This window comes from Pinus tabuliformis, chromosome X (assembly GCF_031772625.1).
Source record: "Pinus tabuliformis cultivar Carrire ecotype Pingquan chromosome X, CPIR1, whole genome shotgun sequence".
Classification (NCBI taxonomy): domain Eukaryota; kingdom Viridiplantae; phylum Streptophyta; class Pinopsida; order Pinales; family Pinaceae; genus Pinus; species Pinus tabuliformis.
In genome coordinates, this window is record NC_142308.1 from 251633710 (window position 1) to 251652998 (window position 19289).

Consider the following 19289-nt stretch of genomic DNA (forward strand, 5'->3'; position numbering starts at 1 on the left):
CATCATTATTGCATGGATGTTTCAGCTACACATTGTCGTTTTTTGGACCATCATTGGAAAGTGCCCTCCCCTCTTTGACTTGGCAAGTACATACTATTTTATTTGGGGTGGTTATGGAAGTTATTATTACAAGGCATATGAACGAGGATCACAAATGTGACACAGCATGCTCTTGTACTTCTCCTTTCTATTTTTGGAGGTTATTCTTAAAGGACACATGTGGAAGGTTTCTTCTTGATATTTTTGGTTATTCTTGGAGGACACTTGTGGAGACATTTCTTGCTATTCTTGGAGATATATGTTATGGACTTTCAGCACGGTCAAAACCCTAATTCACTCTTATCTCCTTGGATTTGCTTTGTGGAGATGGTCCACATGCTATTTCTTGTGGAGCACTCCATCCACTTGGCATATTGCTCCATTCTTTCTTATGGAGCACTCCATCCACTAGGCATCTTGCTCCATTCATCCATGGAGTTGGTCACTGGAGTTGGTCACTATGGAATTCACAAATGTGGAGTGACTGCACGCATGAACATTGCTAGAGGGTGCATTCCATGTGGACACAAGCGTTATTAGAACTGGACCGATAATCGAAACAGTCGACAACAAAAATGTGAACAGGATCAGAACTAAGGAAAAACAAGACCAGAAAACCGATCTACCAAAATATACATAAAACATTCACATGTATCCATATGAATCCAAACCATTTATAATGCAAACTCATTTATATAGTAGCAAGAGTGCATATAACCAGAATAGCATTGAATGCAAGACATTTGTGAACCAAAATACATCAACAAAGAGGCTCTAAATGACCTCTAGAGTCCAAAAATAAGCATAGTGTGATAGTACTAATGAAAAACTAGGTACAATCATCCAAATCCTCATGCTTAGATTGACTAGACTCTATAATGGGATTTCGACTTAATTCCCCTTTTGTTGCCTTTTCTCCGTATCATGCTTTGTACTATACAGTGTTCCATAGGGACACATCCCCCGAGGTGGGAGAAGCGCCCTCCAAATTTCCCACACTCCAAGGACGAGAAGCGCCTAGGGAAACGTTTCCCTACATCCCCCTTTTGGGATCTTGAGGAACGCATGAAGAAACATCCATGCCTTGGAGCCTTGCTTGTCAATGTCATTACCTTCAAGTTGACACATGTCCTTTTGGAGTGTAATGCACATGTGTGGACCTACTTGTTAGAGATAGGTTGCTTGTAAGGGTTTATGCCCGCTTTATACTACTGGTCTTCCCAAACTCTCATATAAATCATCATCTTGTGTTAGAAATGTGAGGAGAGTAGCGGCTAATCTCTCTCTCTCTCTCTTCTTTGTATCATCTCTCCTTGGCTTGAGCACCAAGGTTCTTGGAGAATTTCAAGGTTGTTCTATGGTTATGGTTTCACCCTAAGGAGGTAAAGAAGATAGGGTTTACCCTAAAGGAGATTCAGGAAGAGGAGAGGAGACATCTTGGACACCTGTAAGAGTCAAGCGTTGAAGCCCAAAGAGGACTTGCTTGTGTTGATGCTTGCTTGTTGGAAATTTTTGGTGGTAGAAAAGGTTTTCTTGGTTTTCCCTAGCTAGGGTTTTGAAGAGCTTGACGAATTGTACCAGCTTCTGATAAGCTGTGAGTATGTATATGTAATTCATTTCTATTATATATGTATGAAGTTTTCATCAGTCCAAAATTGTGAAATTGCAGAGTTGATTTTCGGCTCAAATTGTCTTCTTGATGGGTAATTTCCAGCACTTGTTGTTCACGCTGATTTGCAATAACATATGGCTGAAAGGGTTAAGTGATTCAACATACATCTTGATAATAATATAGCAAACCTAGTGCTGTAAATCTATTGTAATTGAAGTGATTTCAGATCTGATTTATGCTTGGAAAAATGTGCCCTAAGGGCTGAAACTTGTTGGAATATATTTGGTATGTTTTCTCTCAGGTTAGTCTGTTGGGTTGAAGTGGGATGAAATATTGTCCACTGTTTGCTGCTGTAAATTAATATTTAAGATCAGCTGTAAGGCCAAATTTCACAAGGAATAGATCCAGGAAAATTTCCTTGTCCGGTGAAATTTCTGAATTTGCAATATAAGTCATGAAGTTCAAAATTTCTACATGGGTATTCCTTTTTGAAATGGTATTTCTCCTTCAGAGATGTGTGATTCATGTCTTCAAAGGCCACATAAGAAGCTTCAGAAGTGGTATTTAAAAGACTTGTTGTTTGCAGGGAATATTACAGTGGTAGCTAAGATTCTTCAAGCTAGTCATGTCTATTACAGCTCCTGCTGGTTTCCCTTATTAACACATTCAGGAAGCTACATAAACTGTTAATGCAGTAGTTGTGGCCTAGGCTTAAGAGTAACAGAAGGCTTCTTATGCTCCCACGGAATTTTTGCATTCTTCCAAAGGAAGAAGATGAGCTAGCCCCAACGGATATTGCTACTAAGGGTAACATTTTGGTTGCAAAATGATCATAAGATGTCTGCAACGTGAGAGCCCTTAGAAACAATTGATTATTTGCAGTATCATGAATAGCAGCACATATTTGAGTAACACAAGAGCCCATTTTAGCTTCTGTAATATCATCGATTCACCACAAGGTTTTGTAATTCAGAAGTCCCTTGTTTTGAAGAGAATATGGGAATCTTGGAAGGAAGTCTCTACTTTGTTATAATGAAACCTTTCAGGGGTCAGACATGGATGTGACCTTTCATACAGGTCAATTTGGTCTTAGAAAATTTTGGGCATGACAATTGTTCATGATCCAAGACACCTATCCAAGAGAGTGAGCGGAAAAAGAGTGGTCATGCGGAGGGAGCTTTGGGAACCTAGTCATCAAGCATGGAAGCATTGGTGTATTTTAGCAAGGGGAAAAATCGTCCTAAATTCAGATAAAGACACAATATCCGATCCCTTAATGTCCCCACTGTCAGAAGAGGGGCTGTAGAGCAGCCACAGATTTTTGGAACTGGCCAGTGCCTTGTTGGGTTGCTGATAATAAGCATAGGCAATATCCATTGGAAAGTTGCATTATGGGGTGACTTCACCTCTAGTCAAAAGCCACTTTTCTAGAATATGACAATGCATCTGGAAGTCAAACCTTTTTGTTCTTTAGAAAGCTAAGTGTACATTGGTTTTTAATGGGTCACCATCTTGTGACTTGTCAAAATCATTCCTGTCACAATTAGCTATCTTAGTGAAGGCCAGTACTAGAAACTCTAGAAAAAATGCAAGATGTCTAGATCTTGCATCAAATGGATCTCATTTATCTTTCATCTTCCCTGAGGGATCTTAATCATAGTGATGTAACATCTATATTTTATCAGATTAGCAACATTGTTGTGGCAACTAAAGTTAGGTTTAATATATCAGAGCTTGCAAATGGTTTCTATGTAATTTGATATAAAGAGGAGACTTTGAATTGTAGATTCTGGAATAATAATGTGGCCTGGGCATTTTAAGGTGGATTGAGGCACAATTCCTCTTTGAGGATCCTTTGAGGTGGAAGGCTGCAATTCTAGAAGATTGTTGGATGAGTAGGAATGATGGCAAGGATTTGTGGATTACCATTCACTTGATAAGTCTATGTTTATGGAGAGGCAAAGCTACCTTTTGTAGTGATGCACCCAAATTAAATCACAGAGAAATTCATGTGTTTGAAGCCAACTTAGCCAAAAAGGTATCATCTAGATCAGCTATTTTTCGTTCAGATATTAATACATTAGAGTTTGGGGGTAAAGCCAGCATGTTAGCCATACTCACTTATATTGGGTGAGGGAGCTCTAAAGATTTACCCTGTTGTCAGACATATAGTAATATGCATTTCAAACTAAAGAAGACATTAGATCTAAAGAGAAATCAAGACCTCCTCCTGCAACTTCTTTTCACCCGGATGCAGCTTATCTGTTGAATGCACATCTACACTGGTAGGTTCATCCAATCTGATCTTGAGATCCTCCAAGTTTCCTTTCAGAATTTCCTCCCTTTTATTTGCTTTCATTGGGTCACTTCCATGCTTAGAAGAAAGATCCGGTAGTTTATTTTTTGACTCCGAGCACTCTATAGTTAAATCGTGATTTTCTTTAACCAAGCTGGAGATCTGCAAGAGAAGGAAAATGACAAGACTCATGAGATATCCTCCCAAAAGGCCGGAAGTCCTTTTAAGATGACCCTGTTCATCAAAAATGGAACTAAATAAATCATCCATGCAATTTTAAGAATATTAATATACTGAGAACTAGAAGTGACCAGATTAAAATAAGGACACTACATGTTCCGAGCTAATAACAGTGAACACATGGTAATTTTTCCTGACAAGAGATTAGTATCTCCATTACAAAAGAGTTCCAGGTAGGTGTATTTTTAATCTTTCAACCCTTTTGAGGGTGATATTATATATATATATATATGAAAATTTCCATCCCCCATTGGGAATAAAATATTTAGATCAAAGCTTTCAAGAAAATAAAAGGGTAAGTGAAAACCTATTTCTCAGTAAGAGTGCCCTAAAATGGGTTAATAAACCAGAGATCGTGTTAGAACAGTGAATGTCCTAGTGCCAACCCACCACAGGTTCAGGTTGGTGGTATTTAAAAATAACAAGAAAGTAGATCACTTTAAAGTTTAAACATGCACATCCACAGAAGATGTGTAATTTCTCTGATTACTTCTGGATAACATAAAATAGAATTGAAGGCTAAATCTGAAGATAAGCAACTTAATTAAAGAAACTACAATGAAATAATATGCAACTTCAAAAGTGAGGAAACAGACCTTTTTATGAAGTCTTTGTCTTTCATTTGCCAGCTGTTCAGTCAAGGAAATTATGTTTTTAGTTGTAGAGCTAACCAAGTCAGCAGTTGACTGTTTCTCAGTCTCAACCTCATCTAAACGTTTCTGTATTGTATCCATGTGGACCTGGAGACGTGCAAGGTCATCATTCAACTTCGAATTCTGCTTAGCTAAAGCCACTGATCCTGCTTCAGCAATATCAGCTCTGCTTTTTTCAGCCACAAGTTTGCCTTGAAGGTCTTGCAGTACAGTTTTCATCTCAGACAACTTGCCATACAGTACCTGCAATTCAACCCCCACTGCCAGAGATGATACAGATGCCTGTGATGCTTGATAATCAGATTCTTTGACACAAGCTACGAGTAAATTCAACTTCTCACTTAATCTTTTAGCTTCAGAGTCTGTGCGTGCATAGTTCTCTTTTGCTGCTTGCAAGTTAATTTCTGCATCATTTGCTTGTGACTCAAGCAATTGTTCAAGTTCCTTGCCTCTTGTTGTTGCAAGTTGTATAGTTTTATCCTGCATCGACAATTTTTCCTCAAGCTCTTTCAACCTAGTTCCTAGCTGAATTTCCCTCTGTGAAGCAACCTTCAGATCTTGTTCAAGAGTATCTATTTTTTCTTGTGCATCTTTTGAAATACCTCGGAAAACCTCAGCTAAATTCTCAACCTCGAAAATTCTATTAGTTAAGTTCATTTCCATCTCTTCAGGGCTGGATATCTTATCTTGTGCAACAAGCAAGACCTTTTGCAGTTCTTGTTCCTTCTGCCTTGAAGCCTGTAGTTCAGTCTCAAGGTCCTTGATTCTCAACAAGTAGTCATCTGGCATTTCTGCATGTTTCAAATTTTGGGGGGAGGCTGAAATTTCATTTTGGAGTAAAGTTACAATTTGCTCTATTTCTTTTGTCCTTGACTCAGATATTACCAACAAGTTATCTAATTCCACAACCCTTCTGAAAGACTCAACACAGTCTTCCTCATTCTGTCTTGCAAGTTCTTTATATTCTTCACATTTGACAAGTGATAACTTCATCTGTCCCTCTAAGTCGAGAACCTTCTCTTTTAATACTTGTAAATTTATTTCAAGTTTACTTAACATAGACTGTGCACCATTCAACTCATCTTCTTTCAGAGACCTGATTTTAATTTCTTGCTGTAGTAGTTCTGATTGCATGTTCAATTTATCTTCCACTTCTTTTCTCCTGAGCTCAGCATCTGCTAACTGCTCTTGCAAGGTCATTTCCTTTTGTCTCAAGGCCAAAGTGTATTGTGTTATATCCCCCAGCTTCTCTGGTAAGTTGGCATCCTCCTTGAACTGGAAGACCTCAGGTGCAGACTCACTGAGCTCCATTGTCAATCTCGTGCATTCTAATTCAAAGGCCTTGAGTCTTTCGTGGTCCTTAAGAGTATCATCTCTTTCCTTCAAAGTCGTATTCGACATTTCCTCAGGAAAAGCATTTTTCTCTTCCTTTTCTCTTCCATGCATTGATTCTGTTTCTGGCTCCACAGTAATTTGTTTAGGAAGATCAAGATTCTCAAAATCAGCAGCCTTATCAGATAAATTTGAAATTCCATTTACTATGGGTTCTGCTTCACCACACTCTTTGTTAGCCTGAAATCAAAAATGAAGATCTACATTAAAATCTAGTAAACTTCAAGATTTATTGGAAACAGTGAAAATAGTATCATATCCAGATTTTAAAACATGTTTAATAATAGAAATTCTATGACATGGAATTAATTGAATATAAGTAAGCCAGACCTAGCTCATTCAGAGAATTCCAGTTTTGTTTTTTAGTTCTCAAAATGCATTGCTTATAAAACAATCACCAAATTTCAAATATTTGCAAAGGGGTCATTCTACTCTGTAGCCAAATTGAAACACATTTTGCAAAGATAACACTATATCAACTTCATAATAACACGGTAAAATTACCTCAGAAATTGACTCTGAAGTATCTTCAGAAAACTTATCAGTGTCCATGGAATTTCCATATGCCTCATTTGCGCCAATCTGTGTGATTTCTGACCCTTCAACAGTCTCCATTTCAATTTTTCAAGTCGTGTCCTGGGCAAGTATTTGTTTTTCAATTTTTAAGTATGGCCTATGTAACAAGCACATATATTTTCCAACTTTACCCTATCACCTTAAATATAACTGCCTGCTTCAGCTGCAACCACTAGTAAACTAATCCTTTCTGCAAAAAGTTTTCTGATAAGAAAAAGGTTCAAAACAAAGCTCAGAATTTTGAATTCAAAATTTTGGAAGATATCTGTGGTACAGAAAATAGAGAGCCAGTATTCAGTGAAAAGTACATCAAAGTTGTATGCCCATAATATCGAGAAACTAAACAGCCAGCAAAGACACATTCAGTTTACCCATAGCATTGCAAATACATTGTTGCATTCTAAATACACAATTTTTGGACAGGTTTTTCCATTATACTTGATGGATCAATACACCATGAGTCCATGACATATCAATGGTTATCAGTAAAAGCCTAACAGATATTAAAAAGAAACAATTCATGTAATATATAGTAGATTATGCATCTCTGCTATGTTCTATCACATCCCAAAAAAATATTGGCCAAAACAAGGACCAAAAAGCAACCCACTTGAGTTAATCACAAAAACCATAAATTGCAATTAACCAAAGATTCAAAGATCGATCTGGCAGGGTGGATCCTATCAGGCAGCGGCATTTTCTTATTTTAATTATCTTTCACATTCTCTACATCATGTAAGGGCATTTAGAACACTCTTATTTGAGATTTGGGACATCATCAAGGAAAGTGACCATGTTTAAGGCTGTGCTACATTTATGACTGGATTTATGGGATACACTCATTCTGTTTTTCGAAGGGGTAACAGGGACAGGGTGCACAGCAATGCATCTTTTATTACACTAATAATAATCATATTTAAGTACAACATGATAGGACCGAAGACAAATTACAGTGGCCTACTCGCCCATTATAAGCAACGAGAGCCAGCGTATTGGCTTTAGCTCCAAGTTCGAGATAGCCTATATCTTTCCTAACACATCAATTCCAGCTCTGAACTGAGCTGCTAAATAAGCCTCAAAGCCTGATAGTTCTCCCAAATCAGTCGGTTGGAGTGTCCATGAGCATTTGTCTTGCATCTCCACCTCCACAAAATAGAAGGCCAGTGAGACAGATGGTAACCCAAAGTCCTCTGCCATAAGTTGGAACATCCATTTTTCTCCTAGAATTACCTCTTTCTATCTAAATCATACCTTGGAAAACATTTTCAACTAAGCCTATGGAAATTGGAGTCATGCTTAAGAGAAGTTTGACCAGTATCTATTTAACTATGGATGCACATAATCAGTCAATGCTTTATGAGTGTGGATCAGTGCAGGTCAAACATTCAAGGAGCAACCCTTTGCACAGTTCAGAGTAGAAAACAATGTTGTGTCGTGGATGAGATAAAATTTAGGTCATACAGGCCACCACTGTGGCTTGGTCACGGAATCTCGCATTGTGACCTGGCCATGCAAAATGAAACTCAGTCACGTTTAAATTTAGTCTTGCACCTTGGCAAACTAACCTTATTGCAAATGCAATAGTTCGACTATGCATTATACTTTTATTTTGCACTTGTATGTTTTATCTTTTGTACTTCAGTATTCAAATTTTCAACTGTATCATTGTAAATAATTCATAAGTGACATGGTCTTTTGTACTTCAGTCTTCACCATAATGTGCAAATCTTCGATTTTGGTTTTGGATCAACTTATGATGTCATTTTGCCCAATGTGATGGCTCCCTGCAACTCTGCTCAAGATTCACCTACTCTTAGGCTCCAAATATTGCTCAATTTCTAGCAAATCAGCAGTTAGGTAACGAACTCTTCAAAGAAACCCTCCTAACCCTTTAACAAGCTCTTGAACAACCACCAGTCTACACTTAAAAGGTTTTCACCCCTTTGATAACAATGTCCACACCTCTCCACGCTTGTCATCATGCTCCAACATTTTTTGTTTCATCTAACTATCCACTTTCAAACACAAGCACACATAAAGAATCTCATATCCACTTTCAAACACAAGCACACATAAAGAATCTCATATCCACTTTCAAACACAAGCACACATAAAGAATCTCATATCCACTTTCAAACACAAACACATGTAAAGAATCTCATGAGACAAGGCAACCTCAATTGAAATCTATTCTTATGCCTACAATTTTATGGGATCAGCTACTGCAAAATCTAGCACTTTAGTGCAAAGCCTAACTAAGCACTCTACATTAAGAGCAACAATGGGATAGTCACCACTATCACCTTAGCGATTATTCCCCTGCTATTCTATGGTCAAATACTATCCACACAAGGGAGGGTTCCCCCAACAGATCTTAGGGATTAGATAACTGAGTGTTCCCAAGCTAAATAACCCCTAACAGTTTTACTATAGACTACACCCAAAGATGAATGTTGAATAATTAGGGTTCTAGGTGAGATAAGATGTAATTCCAAGGCAACAAGTTAAAAGGACCTTTACAGCTAAATCTAGAGGGCTTAACAAGTCCTAGAGAGGCTCAAATAGGTTCCCAAACACATGTTATCTTTAAACTACAAATTGTTGTTATAAACTAGGGCATATAATTAACACAGTTACAACATGCAAATATTATAACAGCAATAATAAAATACCCTAAAATTGAAAATAGACAAATGAGAAACAAAGGTTGTTTGATAAATAAACTAGGAAATAGGTTACAGCAATTTTTCAATAACTGAAAATACATAAAACGGCATGAAAAACCCTAGATGTCAGCCCTGATTTATAGCTGAAAAATGTTGAAAAATGTGTAACTAGGTTCAGTCTTCATAAATATGAAATGTACTTTCGATTCATTGATATTGTAAAAAGAAAGAAAATAATTATTATTATTTTTGGAGCATGGGTTTCATGCTCAAGGTCTTTTATTTTATAGGTCAAGCACCCATCGAGTGCTTCTAGGGTTTGTCCTAGGTCAAGAAGTCAAAAGAGTCATTGTCATAAGTTGAAGACCCCATCAAGCACATTGTACATTGTAACTTGTAAAGAAAATTATTTTTAAAAGTGTCAAAATACCCTTCAAGACCAAGTTGGCCTGGCAGTTAGGAAGTCGGCATATTTTGAGAAAGCCATGTCCACCTTGAGAAGCCTATATAAAGGAGGGAACTCGACCTCCTTGACACATATTCATCACTCACTCTTCAAGCAAAAGGAGAAGAGCAAGGAGGCAAGCGAAGAAGGAAGAGGACGAAGAAAGATTGTTTTTGAGCTAATTCTCTCTCACACGTGCGAACAAGAGAAGCTAGGGTTTGTTGCTTCAAAGTCGAAATTCTCTATCTGCTAGAAGAAGGGTCTACTAGGTCATCTACTAGCCCTAGACAAGGAAGCAAGGAAAGTGAAGTTGTTGGGAGGCCTTGGAAGGCTAATTTCGCTCACGTATGGATGCAGTAGCAATTGCAGGGGGGCGAAAATTTCAGACCTGCAGTAGAGGCCGAAATTTTGAAGTTGGGGGTCGAAGTTGTGTTGTTGGAAGAGATTTGACTGGGTTTGACTTGGACAAGGGAAGCACATCATTCAGAAAGGTTGGACTTGGTCTTGGAGGGTATTGGTCTTGGTCTAGAGGTATTGGAATTTGTCAATTGAAGAATCTATAAGAAGAGGAGATTTTGCAGGTTTTCCTCTCAAGTGGAGAGGTTTTGGCCCTGGCTTGCAGCCTACATTATGTGTTCTTGTGTACTATTGTTCTTCTTGTTTTGGTAGTTGTTTGATGATATTCGAACATAATAATAAGTGAAGAAGTTAATAAAGTAAGAAAAAGTAAAAAGACATCACAAGAAGTTATCATAGAAAGAGAAATCATCTTAACTATTTCCCTATAGATTTCTCAATATGGTATCAGAGCTAAGGTTGGCAGAGGGAATTATGAAGATCTCTACTACATTAAAGAAGTTTCTAAAGAAGTGTTCAAAGGTGGCAAGTCATCTCAAGAAAGGCATCAAAGAAGTATGGAATCTCCTATTTACTCCAAAGAAGGAACTGACCAAGACAAAGGATGAAGGCACTCACTGGCACATTTCAAGATGAGAGCATTTGGGTGATCGATAGTGGAGCATCAAGACACATGACCAGTAATAACAAGCAACTAAAAACATTGTCAAAAGGAAAGTCTTCTTACTTCGTAGATCTTGGTGATAATAAGAGCTATCTTGTGAGAGGAATTGGATCAACCTCAATAGAGTTGGAGAATGGAGCCAATATTCATCTCAACAACATCCTATTTGTTCCAGGTCTGCATAAGAACTTACTCTCCATTTCAAGCCTAGAAGATAAAGGTGATAGAGTAGGTTTCATTGATGGAAAAGTTGTAGTATGGGGTAAAAACTCAAGCATAGAAAATGCTAGAGTAATTGGGATTCGTGAAGGAAGACTTTACAAGTTGTTATCTCCTCTTGCTCAAGCTTTAGTTCACATTGAAATCATCCCATGTGAACTTTGGCAGAGAAGATTCGGTCATCTCCATTTCAAAATCCTTCCATCTCTAAATTCAATAGTAGATGGAATCCCTGAACTGAAAGAAGACCACGAAGGAGTATGCAAGGGATGTGCATTGGGTAAGAACATCAAGACACCATTTGGAAGCAGTGCTTCACAGCCAAAAGAAATCTTGGACCTTATCCATTCCAATGTCAGTGGTCCTATGTCTCCTAAATCACTTGGACATCATCTATATTATGTCACATTTATAAATGACCATTCAAGGAAAACTTGGGTTTACCTAATGAAATCCAAGGAAGTATTTACCAAATTTCAAGAATTCAAAGCTGAAGTAGAGAACCTTACAGAAAGAAGAATCAAGATATTAAGATCCAATAATGGAGGAGAATACACATCTAAGGAAATCATAGCTTTCTGTAAGGATTCTAGGAATAAGAGGGAGCTAATAGTCCCATATAATCGCGAACAAAATGGAGTTGCAGAACGAAAGAATTGATCCATTGAAGAAAGTGTAAAAGCAATGTTACATGATCAAGATTACCGATATTTCTATGGGGTGAAGCTACCAAGACAGTTGTATACATATAAAATTGAAGTTCCCACAGGTCACTAGATAACAAGACTCCCGAAGAAGTGTTCACTAGGAAGAAACCAACCATAGATCATCTCTTAATTTTTGTTTGTTCTATCTATATTCATATACCTAAGGACAAAAGGAAGAAGTTGGATCCGTCTGGCATGAAGGGAATGTTTATGGGCTACAGTAACTCTTCTAAGGCCTATAGGATCTGCATAAAGGAAGGATATGTGATATTTGACGAAAGTATCGCATTCAAGAAATCAAAGGATCTCCCTATGGACTCTAATGATGAAGAACTTCCGGTATTTGAAGAAGAAGTTACTAGGGAAGAAGAAGCAAACCATGAAGATGAAGGTCCCTATGAACCTATATAACCTACGATAATCCCCGAAACTAGAAAAAGACCTATCTGGTTGAAGTTTACACTTCTAGATGCAGAAGGCCATGGAGCAGCTCAAGGTACATTCAGGGAAAGGAGCTATATCATTATACCGCTATGATCATATATATATGGCATTGCAATGGCTTGCATTGGGTGGCAAGAAGCCCAAACAATATTCTGGGTATGCAGCCTACATGACAAAACTAATAGAAGCAAAGCCATCCACTTTTGAAGAAGTTGTCAATCACCAAGAATGGAAGGATGCCATGAATGAAGAATATCAATCTATAATGAAGAATGGAGTTTGGGAGATTATACCTAGGCCTGAAGACAAATCTATGGTAACTTCCAAATGGCTCTACAAGATCAAACATGCAGCAGATGGAAGTATTGATAAATATAAGGCAAGATTTGTGGCTAGGGGCTTCTCTCAACAGGAAGGCATTGACTATGAAGAGACATTTGCTCCAACAGCAAGGTATACAACTATTCATTCATTGGTCTCTTTGGCAGCATCGATGGGATGGAACATCCACCAAATGGATGTCAAGACTGCATTCCTAAATGGCACAATTGATGAGGAAGTCTATATAACAACCCTTGGGATTTGAAGTTAAAGACAAAAAGGCATGTGTCTGAAAATTGAAGGCATTATATGGCCTCAAGCAAGCACCAAGGGCATGGTATGCTAGGATGGATGCATACCTACAGAGATTAGGCTTCACAAAAAGTTTTGTTGATCCAAACATTTGTATTAAGGCTATGAAGGGAGAGTTGGTAATCATTCTTCTGTATGTCGATGATCTTCTCTTGATAGGTTGAAGAGTGTAAGAAGCAACAAGCAGCAGAATTTGACATGAAGGATCTAGGGCTGATGCACTACTATTTGGGACTGGAAGTCTGGCAAGGACCTCATGAGATTTATCTAGGTCAAGGAAAGTTTGGCAAGGACCTAATGAGATCTATCTACGTCAGGGAAAGTATGTGATCAAGATGTTGAAGAGGTTTGGCATGATGGATCGCAAACCAATGACAACCCCAATGATCACAAACTTAAAAAGACCGAGTTATGAATCGAGCCATGTGGATCTTTCCAAGTATAGACAATTGATTGGCTCACTGATGTACTTGGTGAATACTCGACCAGACATATGTTTTGCAGTAAATGTTCTCAGTCAATTCCAAGTGGAGCCAAGGCATGATCATTGGATAGCAGCAAAACATATACTGAGATATCTGCAAGGAACCATCCACTACTACCTAAAATATGATAGAAGGAATGATGTCCACTTGATTGGATATACAAATTACGACTGGGGAGGCAGTGAGCAAGATGGAAGGAGCACTACAAGAGAATGCTTTAGTTTGGGATCCTCCATGATCTCATGGATGAGCAAAAAGCAAGAAATAGCTGCTTTGAGTAGTGCTGAGGCTGAGTATATTGCAGCGTATGAAGTAAGCAGAGAAGTTGTCTGGTTAAGGAAGTTTCTATCTGACCTATTTGAAGGATCAATGGACCCTACAGTGATACATTGTGATAACACCTGTTGTGTACGATTGTTTGAAGACCCAATATTCCATGGAAAGACAAAGCATATCAATAAGTATCACTACATTTGGAAGCTAGTACAAGATGATGTGTTGCAGCTACAATACATCTCCACCAATGAGCAAGGTAGCTGACATATTGACAAAATCTCTCCCTAATAAAAAACTTGTGTATTTGAGAGACAAGCTTGGTTTGGTTGATGTATCCTCCCTGGTTGAGAGGGAGAGATAGGCATATCATTCTTGTCTTCACTTGGGAAGGCAGAATGGAGGATTGGATAAGCCAGACTAAAAATAGGAGGGGAATCTATTTCTAGAGTTCCTCCTACCACCAGCCAGCCAGTTATAAAGGTTCGAAGGCAAGCAATTTAGCGAGCGAACTCCAGCTTAGGCCGACAGTTTAGCCGAAGATCTAGTGAATCTCGTGTGTAGGGATCTGATAGCGAGAGGATCGAAGATGCATCCTAAAGTAGTGGGGCCGCATCAAGGCTCAAGGCTCAAGGAGGGGGAAGCCGACTCTCCAACGGGTGGGACTGCAACCTTTGCCTGTGTTGCTTTTCTGGCATCTGATAATCTTTGAGGATGAGGTAGGGCATCCAAGAAAACAATAGTTGTGGACCAATATTCTTTGAGGACTAGTTATCCAATATAAGAATAGTTCAAGGAAAGTCATACTCTGTGAACACCCGGGTGGGGTATGTACCTTGAGAGACAATGATGATGGTGTCTATAAATCATCGGTCTCGCCAGCATTGTGCTCTGATCTTGTGGAGAGAGAGTTGTTAGTCAAGGCCTTACTTATGACAATGTTGGTTGATATGATGCTAAACAGATGGGTTACCAATCTAACTCCTTTTATGAGATCTCTTTAGGTTAAGAATGTCCATGTACCATTTATGAATACCTCCCTAGTTAAGAGGGAGTGCTAAAAAATGTGTAACTAGGTTCGGTCTTCATAAATATGAAATGTAGTTTTGATTCTTGTATATTGTAAATGAAAGAAAATTATTATTATTATTTTTGGAGCATAGGTTTCATGCTCAAGGTCTTTTATTTTATAGGTCAAGCACCCATTGAGTGTTTCTAGGGTTTGTCCTAGGTCAAGAAATCAAAAGAGTCATTGTCATAAGTTGAAGGCCCCATTGAGCACATTGTAACTTGTAAAGAAAATCATTTGTCATTAAAAGTGTCAAAATACCCTTGAAGGCCAAGTCAACCTAGCAGTTGGGAAGTCGACCTATTTTGAGCAGCCATGTCCACCTTGAGAAGCCTATATAAAGGAGGGAACTCGACCTCCTTGAGACACATTCATAATTCACTCATTCAAGCAAAAGAGAAGAGCAAGAAGGCAAGCGAAGAAGGAAGAGGATGAAGAAAGAATGTTCTTGGGATAATTCTCTCTCACACATGCAAAGAAGAGAAGTTAGGATTTGTTGCTTCAAGGACGAAATTCTCTATCTACTGGAAGAGGATCAAATTTGCTAGAAGGGTCTACTAGGTTACCTACTAGCCCTAGATAAGGAAGCAAGGCAAGCAAAATTGTTGGGAGGCCTTGGAAGGCCAATTTCGCTCACACGTGTCGATGCAGTAGCAATTACAGGGGGGCGAAAATTTTTGACCTGCAGTAGAGGCCGAAATTCTGAAGCTGGGGGTCGAAGTTGTGTTGCGGGAAGAGATTTGACTGGGTTTGACTTGGACAAGGGAAGCACATCATTCAAAAATGTTAGACTTGGTCTTGGAGGGTATTGGTCTTGGTCTAGAGGTCTTGGAATACGTCAATTGAAGAATCTATAAGAAGAGGAGATTTTGTAGGTTTTCCTCTCGAGGGGAGAGGTTTTGGCCCTGGCTTGCAGCCTACATTTTGTGTTCTTATGTACTATTGTTCTTCTTGTTTTGATAGTTGTTTGATGATATTCGAACATAATAATAAGTGAAGAAGCTAATAAAGTAAGCAAAAGTAAAAAGACATTACAAGCAGTTATCATAGAAAGAGAAATCATTTTAACTATTGCTCTATAAATATAAAAATTATATTTATACTTTTCCAATTTAATACATGCAATGCCTAACCCTAGGACTATAAAGTCCAAGGCAAAAAAATGTTGTAAAACGCAGATTTTGCCATAAACTATCCCTAATTTACCTTAAGAAAACATAAAAAAAAAAACCAAAAAAAAAAAAATTTGAAGTTTTGATTTTTGTTATTTAAAGAGATTGACACAATAGTGGACCAGTGAATTTCACAACCAAGGCGCTAATGGATTCTACGGCAAATTCTATGGAAGAGGACCGATGGGAGTGATTATGAAAGAGAAAGAAAGCTACAATGAGGTTTCTCTCCTCCACAAACCCTAGCAACTTTCAATCAAATTGGAGATAAATGGAGACTTTAATTATATCCTTTAATAGAAACTTGATGATAATATTGTTAAGGAGATGTTAGAGCCATAAAAGATTCAACTCTTTGGTGAAAATTTCAATGAAACCCTAATTATACAACAAATACAAGATGGAAGAAGAAACTTACAATAAATTTGCACAAAATCACCATTAAATCACCATTCATCATCCTAAGAGATCCATCCAATCACAATATCCTCCCGAGGACAAATTTGTTAATTTAATGCTCCATAGTGGCCAAGAGAAAATAGATAAGCTAGTGTGCATCTTCTCAAGTGTGAGAGTCACAATGATTCCAAGCTAAATTGACTTCCCTCTACATATATGAGTGAAACCAAGTCGATTTAATCCAAAACTACACTAAAAGCCCTAAAAATAATATAAAATGTTATTACAAGTTAGGTAGGTCACAAGTCGACCCCCAAAGATAGCTAACTCAATGACTAAACAAAATAATAAGCCTCTTTTAAACCACATGTGTGAGATGAAAGGCCTTTGGGGATGACATCATCCTCTAAAAGGTGCATCTCTCATCAAAATATGCCATGGATGACACAATAAGGTGCTCCTCATTACAAAACCCATATCTCCTCATCAAGAGGTGTCCAATCATAAAGCAAAGGCTCCCTCAAAAAGACATCATCATCAAAATTGGCTCGCGTCATCACTCCAAGCCACATGGAGACGTCATGGAGCTAGGGCATGACACCATCATGCAAAGCAATTTACAATCCCCTCCAAAGGGGTCTCAAGTCATCATCACCATCAAAACATTCCAAAAACAATGGAATGAACATCAGGAAGGTGCACTGCCAACCTAGGGGCATCTTGTCATCTCTAGGGTACATCAACTCTCTAAGAAACATCTTGGCTCAAATGTGTAGCATTTGAGGTCCTTGAGGGAGAAGACAATGTCATCAATTATGTTGGATACATTCCAAGGTTTGTTGAATTTGTAACTATGGTCGGTCTTCATCAAGGTTACTTGGGAGCGGGAGCAGGGAGCGACATTTTCAAAAGCTCCCGGTTCAGGAGTGAACTTTTATATAATATATATTTTTATATTTTTTGATGCATATATGTCAACAATGTTGAAGAATCTAGGGCAATGAGATGTAGAGTGATTCTTCAGGACTAGATAACAATTTGTGAAGTCTTTTTACAATTTGTCTTTGTTAGCTTAATCTTCTTCTTCTCTTATTAATGCATGTGTGTGTACTTCATCAAACTGCTATCAAAAACATAAAACAAGAACACAAGATATTGGCTCTCTGCCAGGGCCAAAACCTCTCTTCTCTTGAGAGGAAAACCCTTCGATAAGTTTTCTCTTATTGAAGCTTCTTTCTTGATCAATGCCAAACCCTAGACCCTTGACTAGAAGATCCTCCAAGCACAAGTCAAGTCCTTCCTTTTTCTCTGCACTATGTTTCCCCGACACTTTGTCCACCTTCTTCCGGCACTTCGTCCTCCTTCCGACACTTCGTTCTTCCTTCCACTGTTAGTAGTCCTTCTAGAAGAGACACTTATCTTTTGTACTTAGTGAGATCCTTCACCTAAGGATACTCCTTCCTTCTCTCGACCAATAGAGTTCCTTCTTAGTGTATAGTTGTAGGCTTTGTGTGACAGCACTGCAGCCCTAATTCTCACATGCATGAGAGGTCTTGTTGATGTTATATGGCTCCTCTTTCCTTCGCTTGAGGTCCTTCCTTCTTTGCTTGGATAGGAGGCCTAGTAGGCCTAGTTTGTAGCCCAAACGATGAGGTATGTTGGGAGGTGACTTGTTGTTGTCCTAACTACAAATAGCCCTTCCTTTTCTTCGCACGTGTGGTTGGTATTGGCCCTAAAACAGTCCCAAAACCTTCGCTCTTCCTTCTTGCTTCTTCGCTACACTAGAGGCTCCTTCTTCGTCCCTTTCTCGGCTTCTTTTTCGGTCCTCTATCTTCGCTGATTTTAGAGTGAGTTGCTTGTCATTTGAGGGAGTGGACAGCCTCTATATATAGAGGACTGTCCCTCCTTTAGGCTGACTTGTAGGCCGACTTGCTGCCTTGAGGCCGACTTGACTTCCTTTGCTTCGATGGGTGATTTTAATGGTGCCATTGCTTCTTTTGATAGTGTCTTTGCTAGGAGGAGACTTGACTTTGCTTGGAGGTGTCTTCTTTGACTCTTATACATAAATATATATAATGTAACATACCCTTAAGGTCTTCAACATAATTCTTTTGACTCTTTGACTCACTTATAGCACTTTAACATGTGCTAGACCTACTTGAATGAGCAAGAAACTCATTGACATATATTATAAAAATAGTATTTCTTTTCTTGAATAAATATAAATATCAAAAGTACATTTTTGAAGACCAAACCTAGTTACATTTCCTTCAACACTCCCTCTTAACTAGGGAGGTATTCATACAACATTACAAGGTGTTTGGCTATTATCAATCTTGAAGAATTCACATAAGAGAAATCAGATTGGCAATCCATCTGTTATAGCATCATAGTAACCAACATTGTATCCACAACAAGGCCTTGACTGACAGCTCTATCTCTCAATAGATCAGAGCACAATGTTGGCGAGACCAATGACATATAGACACCATAGTCATTGTCTCTCAAGGTACATACCCACTTGGGTGTTCACTGAGTATGACCTTCTAGGACTATTCTTATCTTGGGTTCCCAGCCCTCAAAGAATATCGGTCCTCTTGCCTACTCTTGTCTTGGATGCCCTACACATCCTCAAAGAGTATCGGATGCCAGATGATTACCCAATCCTCCCATTCTTTCTTCACAAGTGAAGACAAGAATGTTGTGTCTATTCCTTCCTCCAGAATGAGGAAGACATGCCCAAGTTTCCTTTGACAGGTAACTTGCCCAATGTTGGCATTATGTTTCAAGTGTTGTCCTTGATGGCAACTCACTCAGAGGTTGGTACAGGTGCTCAGAGGTTGGTACAGGTGATGGCAACTTGATCAGAGGACAGATCTCAGTACAGCAGGACAAGAAAGAGATATACGCAGGTTCAGCAAGGAGAATCCGCGTGTACACGCAGGATG

General features: G+C 38.6%; 1 protein-coding gene across 7 annotated transcripts in view; it reads right to left on the reverse strand.

Moving 5' to 3' along the window:
• The window catches only part of LOC149139322 (WPP domain-interacting tail-anchored protein 2-like), a 62717-nt gene that overhangs the window by 24992 nt on the left and 18436 nt on the right, over positions 1-19289 (reverse strand). For 2 of the 7 annotated variants that reach the window (XM_089449200.1, XM_089449201.1), the window contains 3 exons: positions 6737-6868; positions 4784-6412; positions 3876-4109 (listed from right to left, as the gene is read on the reverse strand). In XM_089449200.1, coding sequence (XP_089305326.1) covers positions 3876-4109; positions 4784-6412; positions 6737-6847 — 1974 coding nt within the window. In that variant the 5' untranslated portion in view covers positions 6848-6868. Of the gene's footprint in view, positions 1-3875; positions 4110-4783; positions 6413-6736; positions 7013-19289 lie in introns of all 7 variants that reach the window. The other 5 variants (XM_089449197.1, XM_089449198.1, XM_089449199.1 and 2 more) reach the window with 4 other exon arrangements.